Below are 9,239 nucleotides of genomic sequence, written 5' to 3'. Positions count from 1 at the left end.
TTGATGAATAACACCATTCCTTTTCAATTTGTCATTCTCTGCATAGTAAAGTATGTGGTTGTCAGATTCAAAATGGCCAATACCAGTCCATTTCAGCTCTCTAATCCCTAAGATATCGATGTTTATGTGTTTCATTTTATTTTTGACCACTTCCAATTTTCCCAGATTCATACATTCCATGTTCTGATTTTCAATGGATGTTTACAGCTGTTTCAGTTCATTTTTACTTGTGCCTCATCAGCAAATAAAGGTTCTGTGGGCTTTTCTCCCATGAGCTTAACTCCATTCATATAATCATGGTCAACTCTACTTTGAGGAGGTATTTCTACCCCAGTCGCATTCTGAGTGCCTTTCAATCTGAAGGGCTCATTTTCCGGCCCTGTATCTGACAGAGTTTCTCTGCTATTCATAGAGTTTTCAGTGACTAACGATTTGGAAGTAGTTTGTCACTCTTTTTTCCTAGTCTGTCTTTGTCTGAAAGCTCATCTGAAACCTGTCCACCGTGGGTGACCCTGATGGTTATTTAAAATACCGGTGGCATAGCCCTCAGAATCACAGCAACTCAAGCCAAAACAGCATGACAGACAGACGAGTGGTGGCTGGTTTTCTGTCGAAAGTGTCATTTCAAATGTCGATATCAATCCTCATACAATCAAGATGTTCTCTCCCAAAATGGTGGCTCTGGGAACAGCTGAGTATCTTGAATTAGAAAACAATGAATTTCTTGATTCTCCTACAAATTCCCCCAGCTGCAAGCCCGCCAATCCTCCAAATATTCCTTTATATGTGTTGCGCTGATAAGGGATCTTTTCAAATGCATGTCCTATCCTTATTAGTGCCTGGAACTAGATCCTGTTAAGACTTTTAGTAACAAGTTAGCATGAGTTTATTATGAAGCAAACTATTTCTGAAATCATGTATAGCTTTTTCAGTATATGCATTTCTATGAACTTTTTGATAATGCTTTTTATGTATATGTGTGCTTATATAATTTTAACAAAAAAGAGTAGCTGCTGAGGCTGTTTATGTATACCAAAACACTTCACGAGATTTGGGTTATTTGGGGTTTTATTACCATGGATTCAAAGGGCAATTCAACTAATTGGCTTAGTATTTTTTTAGCTCTTCTTTTCTGTTTCCTAATTCATTGTGTGTTGTTGTGTGTCTTAAATGCTTACAAGTGGACAACCAGGCTAAAATAATTTGTTTGTGTTCACCTGAAGCAACATTAGAAGAAGAGTGAGAAATAAGAGAAGGAATGGACTGCACCAATTACTGCCTCCACAGACAAATTCTTCCTTAACCAAAAACAAGAAAAAATAGATGGTGTCCAATGTCTATTACTGAACTTTTTGATCCAAGAAGTATATTGATCAAAACAAGCAAAAAGCAAAGGTAAATTTCATTTGGAATCTGGACTTACTGAAGTCACTGAGGTTGAACGAACTCTGAAACTACTTCTCTGACATAATCTTTTATCTCTAAAGTGTAAGACTAAAATATTCCTTTAGGTCTTCTTTTAAGCACACAATATCTAGAATAACAAGTAAAGAATATCCACTGGGAGTATTGTGTCATTTTAAACACTTTGCATAGGGAATCAAATTATTAAAAACTCTAAATTTTATAAACAAAAGAACAAACAAATCTGTGTTGGAAGATGTACAGCCACAGTACTCCTCAGAAACCAGGATGACCAGACTTTGTCCTCAAACTTCAGACACATTATCATAAGAGACCAGTCCCTGGAAAGGACATCATGCTTGGTAAAGTGGAGTGTCATCAAAAATAAAAAAGAAGGCCCCAAGTAGAATTGATTGGCACAGCGACAGTGGCAATGGGCTCAAGCATTGCAATAATTGTGAGGTTGGTGAAGGACCGGACAATGTTTTGTTCTGCTGTGCATGGGATTGCTATTAATCCATACTGACTCATTGGTACCTAACAACAACAATAAACAAAAGTTAGATAGAAAATGTTAGGGAAATGAGTTTATGGCGTTAACTGAGGAACATATTAGAAAAAAGAGGGAGAATTAATGCAAAATTGTAAGAATGTAGTCAATGTCACTGGATTGCAAACAGAGAAGTTGAATTTTTCCATGTTATTCTGTGTATTATTGAAACAATAAATAAATCTTAGCATTACAAAAATAAAAGAAAAACACTAATCTAATATTACATGAAAAGAAAACAAAAAAGGAAAAGTGAGCTATGTATTTTGTCTGTGAACAGTGTAATTGAATTGTAAATTCAAAACTGAACACTAAAGTGACCTATAAGATCTTCAGTTCTGATAATAACAGACTGCCTCACTCATACCTTGTTGTTTTAATCTCATAGTGTGCACTGTGTACCAGTTACTAGTCCAAATGCTTTACAGATTCAGTTCTGTCAGATTCTAAGAAGGAATCTAAGGCACAAGAGATGAAGCAATGAGCTGGTGATCACAGAATTCACAAGTCATTGGGCTATATCACTAGGCTGATATATAAAATCTTTCATTCCTTATGTTGACACCTTGAAAAAATTCAGAATAGCTTCTTTATCATTTAATTAATTATAAATTTTGCATGTATTTTCCAACTAATTAAATCACTCCATTGCTCATAGGGAAACCAAGATGATGAGGGGTAACTCAGTCTCCTGGGATTCAGTTAAGGCCATTCACTGGTTCATTCTGCTATTACTTGTTATATATTACTCACAAGAATTTCACCACAAAAAACAGGGCATTAGAGAAATTGCAATTTTATTTGTGTTTAAATGATTGTCTCTTATTTTTACGAATTCTTTAGAAAAATTCAAATTTCTGAATATTACTTGATGCACAGAAGTTGTGTTCTTTCATAGGAATTACTTGGTTCTTTTCTAAACCATCTATAATCAATTATGTCCTGGAAAATACCACTGGGCACTATTACCGAGTGCGCCAGACAGTGTTCCCAGGGGTTTCCTCTACCATCATCAGTATCCTCACTTTTTTTTTTTTTTTTTGACTGAAAATAAAAGGTTTTATTATAAAAGAGAGGAGTTCTATCACTGGCTAAGTTGTTTCAAGTGAATATATCCACTGATTATTGCCTACACTTGAAATGTTGTTGGGCACTTACCAAATCTCCTGGCTTGCATATCTGGGTTAAGAAAAGCTAGTATTAACTAGTGAATCTTTGCCATTATTAATTTTGTTCTTCCTCTTCTACACTCTTCATGAATTACTCCCACTTCTCCATTGCACTACTTTATTTATTTGTTTATTTTCAACAAGAATAGAATAGAAAATATAGGTAAAAATAGGTATACAAACCAAGAGATCAACCTCTTCATTTTTATCACTCTCATAAAATATCAACCTTAAAAATCTTAATAGCATTGGTTGCTGTTCACAGAATTACAGGGTTAGCAGGCTGCAGTCACAGATTTAGCAGATGACTGCAATGCAGTCAGTAATAGGAGTGGCTTTGCACATTGTCCACTGCTTTATATGAAAATATTGATTTAAATTCATACTTGTGCATATTAATTCTAGTCTATTATGTTTACTTAAAGTAGAAATCATGATTTATATAAATTATTGCTATCCAATTAATAATTTCACCATACTTATGCATATTTTCTTTCACTTTGGCAAATATAGTGCTACACTATGTAGGTGCTGTAGTATGAACAAATGAAATCCTGTCCAAAAGTAAAATATGTCCATAATCCTAATAGTTCAGCTATAAATATAGGGTTTTCTCCTAGCATACTATGAAACAGCATGCAATCATTAATTCATAAGTCATCCCTCATCTTCTAGATCAGCATCTGTACTCATCAAAAATTTTGTGAAAGGTTGAATTAGTTGTATTATAATTAAAGATTAAATAATTGTGTGAGTGGATAAATAAATTAAAAATATTAATAACAAAATACATCTGCCAACTCCTCACACTGATAAAATACATCCTTCAAAACTTTGCAGAAAAGGTAAAGACTCATTTCATCTTACTCTCTCAAGGAAAAGCATAACACTGCAATATTATATTTACCCCCAAAAAAGACGATGCATAGGTAAGACCATTAAGTCTACAGGTAAAGAAATGATCTCAACTTTGTAATGTTTTGAAAGCAGTTTTGAATATTGTATATTAATTCATATTTCTTTAATAGGAAACTACATGAGCAAATGCTGCATACTTCATTTACCTTTTCCTTTTCTACTGATTTTTTAAAAGCAACAGTACTATGAGAGTTAGAGCAAATACAGGTAAGTATATAGAGATCACATTCGTGTGATTCACATTCAGTGATTTACAATTTTCATTTACTTATTTTTCTTCAGGTATTATCTTGAATGCCTTTCTGTTTGAGAAATTTGACAAATATAAAAGTCATTATGTGAGTTTTGTTAAAATTTATAGATAATGAAACAGGTTCAAATTTGTTGTACAGGCTTTTCACATTTACATTTAACAGTTAAATTACAGATTCAAAATGCAAATCATATCTTCTGCAGAAGGTAGTAAAGCTTCAAGCCCACTAAGATGCAGCAGGCAACTTAAAGTTAGAAACCAAAAATAGAATCGTTAATATAAAATTTAAAAAGGATATTTAATGCTGGTTTCAAACCTTGAAAAACTTTTGCATTTATATGTTGTGGTGGTAGAGTGCGTTATGAACTTTGTTGTTGCTATTAAGCGCCCTCAAGTGGGTTTCAAATCATAGCGACCCTGTATAGGGTTTCTGAGGAGCACTGGTGGGAATGAACAGCCGACCTTGTAGTTCAAACCGACCTTGTGGTCCAGGTTTTATCCTATGGTTCCAATATTAGTGAGAAAAAATGTTAATAAATATTTTAAAAATACAAGCTTCAAATGAAAATGTGATAACTAGATAGCACTACATGGAAATACTGAAATGCATTTTTTAACCAATCAATCATACAATTATATTAATAATCGATTTTTATACAAGTTAGTATAAACCAAAAAGGTTAAAGTTCTTATTGATTTTTTTTTAAGTCCTGAAATAAAGTGTTTCAAAAGGATAAAGATTTTATTATCAAAGTAATAGGCCTATTAGAGAAGTAAGCCTTCCCTTCCTCCTGGCAGCTAGCCAAGGTTCTATATGTTATAAATACTTATATTGGTCACAAGAAGAAGAGACTGAGAAAACAAGAATATGAGATGTCATATCATGACAAATGTCCAATTGTAGGTATAAAGTTGAAGGTGTAAAGATAAGAACGTCTGGAAATGCAAGTTCCACTCACTGCTTCAAGTCATTTAACAAAACCGTTGATGCAATTCCAGGAGAAAACATACTGTCATTGAAAATGTAGTTATTCTTTAAGCTATGAAGCTTCAATTCTTCTTGTAAAGGATGTTGTTGTTATTTGGTGCCATTGAGTCAGTACCAATTCATAACAGCCTATGTACAACAGAACTAAAGTATTAGTCTTGAAAGAAGTATGATTGCATTACATCTTGGAAATGACCATGGCACAACTTTGTCTCTTGTACTTTGGGCATGTCAAAAAGTATCAGTCCCTGGAGAAAGACATCATGGTTGGTAAAGTGGACAGTCATTAACAAAAAGAAAAATCTTCAAAAAGATGAAAGAACATAGTGACAACAACAAAGGGTTAAAACATAACAATTGTGACTATGGCACAGAAACAGTCAGTGTTAATCTCTGCTGTGCATAGGGTTCCAATGAGTAGGAACAGAATGATTGCCATTTAACAACAAAAACAATCCTTCATGACGCATACTCACAGTCATGCAAGAAAACATTTTCAAGCATTTGTGTGTGAGTGCAAAACCCATTATCTACTCATCCATAAACAATAAAACATAAAGTTGAAAATATGCAGAAACCAACATCTTTATATATCATATTATTGAAATACCAAAATATGTTCAAGTTATATGGAAAAAATAAAAGAATTGTCACCAAAACAGAAGAGACCCTACATATCATCTTACTCATCTTAATAATGCCATTAAATAAATACAGATTTCCACAAATAATAATCATTTATCAAAAGTTACATAGGAATATATAAGGGCAATCTTAAGGTTTCTAGAAATTGCTGGGGGACATTTAAAGATTATATCAATCAACCAATCCATTTACCTGTCATATTTTCATGTAAGTTCATAATTTTATATATATATTTTTTATGCTTAAGGTGTTGAAATACATATTCAGGATAAGCAATGTTTTACAATAAGCTAATTCAAGGAGTAAAAATGAAAACAAAATATAAGGCATAATTACATTTCCCTTCAGTAACTGCCTCCAAAAGAAATTTTAAGGAGTTTTGTAAAATTTGCATACAACTTCAGTTTGACATATTAAAAAAAAAAAATTCATTTATGATAAAGCAATTTTTGTAGATTTCTGGAAAAGACTTTTTGTTTTCTTAGACAGTATTGAAGTTCTACTATGCTGTTATACAATAAACACTTGAGTATAAAGTTGGTTTGCATCTCAAGGTTGGCTTTTCAAACTCACCAGTCAGTCACTCTGGAAATCTTCTACAGGGTCAGAAATAACTTAAAGGAACATAGTAACAACAACAGAACTAAATCATGGAAATTATTCACAGTTAGCATCTGCAGAAACTACAATGATTTTCTGTTTCTTTTGGAGATCTAAGATACGCACTCAATTTAAACTAATGTGTAGTCTTTTTATTAAAAGACCACTTCAAATACTGCATTGTCAGAAACCAGAATGATACATGTTATATCTGATAAATTAAGATAGTTTATAAATATCGATACAGAACTTGACATTTGGTGCATTTATGACAACTACTTATTGTAATCACAGTATGAGATAAGAGGGAAATATGAGCGAGGTTTCCAGTGTGGGGGAGAGAACAGAGAGACAGAATTGGAAGAATAGATGTAGCAGTAGAATAATAAAAATAAATAAAAGGAAAAGGAAAGAAGGATACTAATAGTTTAAAGAGGAGCATTCCAAACTAAAGATGTTGTAATATAGTAATGTAATTTTGACTGCTACTTGAGGAAGTATAACTTATTCCCACAAGTATCTTTAATTCAACGTGTAGCTTTAGGAATGTACAGGAACTTAGCAATAAAGCAGAGATGTTAACACCAATGGAGTAATTTTTGTACATACTTCAATGATGAAGATGTCTGAAAAACTGAAAACCGAGGAAATTCTCAACTGATTTTCAAGTGGAGATGCTATTGGAAAGAGATGGATATGTGATGGAAAAGAGAAATATTATTTATTTTTAAGGCAAAATAGTGATGGATAGATATAATATTGCAAAGAAAAGAAAAAGAAAAAAAACAGTCAATTTTGGGAGAAAACAGTCAATAGTTTAATAGATTGGAAATTTAAAAATAAATATTTGAACAGAAGAAACTAATCATTATTATAATATCAAGGAGTTCATGGGGATATGGATTAAAACTTGAGATAAAATATAATAAAGAACATAGTATATATATAGAAGGATGAAGTCTACAACTGGTTAATTATTTGGATACTGAAAAATCTGGTTCACAGAGGAAAGATAAGTAAAAATAAGTAAGAATTATTTCAAGATTACTAAAATATCTTAGCAATTTTTAACATGTACTTCGTAAAGTATACTACATTAAATGCAAATAAGACAACATTATTATTTTACTTTACTCAACATGATAGAACACAGATAATTTTAAATTGTCCTGTCTTAGAGTTATAACATACTGGTGTAGTACAGTAATAAGTATGGAGCAGTAAGAAATATGGTAAGCTTGATACTAAACATATGGAAAGTTAATTGAGTTATGAACAGCATTAATTAATTGACTGTTGTGATTGTAAATGTGTGTTGTGAGAAGCAGTGACAATCAGTAGGGTAAGAATTTCTGGTGAAAAATATGCGAGTTCACCATTTGTATCAAAAAAAAAACCTGAAATGGAATGCAAGCCTTTCTACTGCATTTCATTGGATCAATAATGTCTTTCATCTTTCATGATCCAATATTCTTCTTTAAAATTGTGTCTCTTTTTCAGTTTTCAGAGTTTTGGAGAATAACAATAAGCAATAAGTGAATAATGAAAAATGTATGTGGTTTTTGTCATTCTTAAGTGCCACTGACTCAATTCTGACTCATAGCAACCCTTGATAGTGTTTTAGAGTGGGTGGTGGATTTGAACCACTGAGTCTTATGCTTAGTACTTCAGTGCTTGGTCTACAGCACTGTACCACGACTCCATAAACTAGATAGGCCAATCTCAATAAATAAGACAAGATGTTAATATGATGTACTCATATCATGTCTAGGATGTGAAATAAACACCTTGAAATGTCAATATTATATTAAATATTTTTGAAAAACAGAGTGAGATAAGTTAAAAAATCAAACCCTAAAATATATTTTTTAATATTAATAATTGTTAGGGATTGATAAAAGTAGCCATTAAAAGGTCATTACCAGACCAAAGAATTATTGAAGGTAATTTTGCAAATGAAATCAGCACCAAAAGTGGATAGAAAGACAAAATTAATTTTTCTACTGGTGTGCAAATATTAAACTGCATGCAAATTTATGAGAAGTCTGGAAAACAATAGCTTTAAATCTCTCTTCAAATTCTGAATTGTCATTGTTGTTGTTATGTGCCGTGGAGTCGGTTCCCACTCATAGCAACCCTGTACAGGGTTTCCAAGGCTGTAAATCTTTACGGGAGCAGAAAGTCTCATCTTTCTCATGCAGAACAGCCGGTAGTTTCGAACAGCTGACTGTGTGAGATTAGCGGTCCGATTCGTAACCACTACGCTACAAGAATTGTCATTAGCTGATGATAAATTTTAACATTTGTGTAATAATTCTTCTAGGTCAAGATGCATAGAAGTGATCTATACTAATTCAATTAATACCAGGTACACTTGGCAGTAGCAAGTGATAGAAATTTATGCAAGCATGAGCATAAGATTATATAATATAAAATTACATTGAAAATAAGTTACACAGATATTGTGAATAAAGGGTGGTTGTTGTTTTTAAGTGTCACGGAGTTGGTTCTGACTCATAGTGACCCTGTGTAGGGTTTCTGAGGCTTTAATCCTTCTCAAGAGCAGAAAGTCTCATCTTTCTCCCATTGAGCGACTAGCTGGTTTTAACCATGAACCTTGTGTTTCACGAAAGGACAAGGCAATTTAATATTATTTCCTATTAATTAATATCAATTAGATGGAATAAATTTGGATAATTATAAAATCAGAAA

The 9,239-nt window shown here is 32.5% G+C and overlaps 1 protein-coding gene across 1 annotated transcript in view; it reads left to right on the top strand.

Annotated features, from left to right (window-relative positions):
* Positions 1-7,934: 7,934 nt before the first annotated feature.
* The window catches only part of LOC102814435 (olfactory receptor 14C36-like), a 2,302-nt gene continuing 997 nt past the window's right edge, over positions 7,935-9,239 (top strand). Inside the window, exon 1 of the mRNA XM_006877672.1 lies at positions 7,935-7,973. Coding sequence (XP_006877734.1) covers positions 7,935-7,973 — 39 coding nt within the window. The remainder of the gene's footprint in view (positions 7,974-9,239) is intronic.

The sequence above is a fragment of the Chrysochloris asiatica genome, unplaced genomic scaffold (assembly GCF_000296735.1).
Source record: "Chrysochloris asiatica unplaced genomic scaffold, ChrAsi1.0 scaffold00554, whole genome shotgun sequence".
NCBI classification, from domain to species: domain Eukaryota; kingdom Metazoa; phylum Chordata; class Mammalia; order Afrosoricida; family Chrysochloridae; genus Chrysochloris; species Chrysochloris asiatica.
Note: the sequence above shows the minus strand (reverse complement) of the source record. Positions and strands in the feature narration are given on the sequence as shown.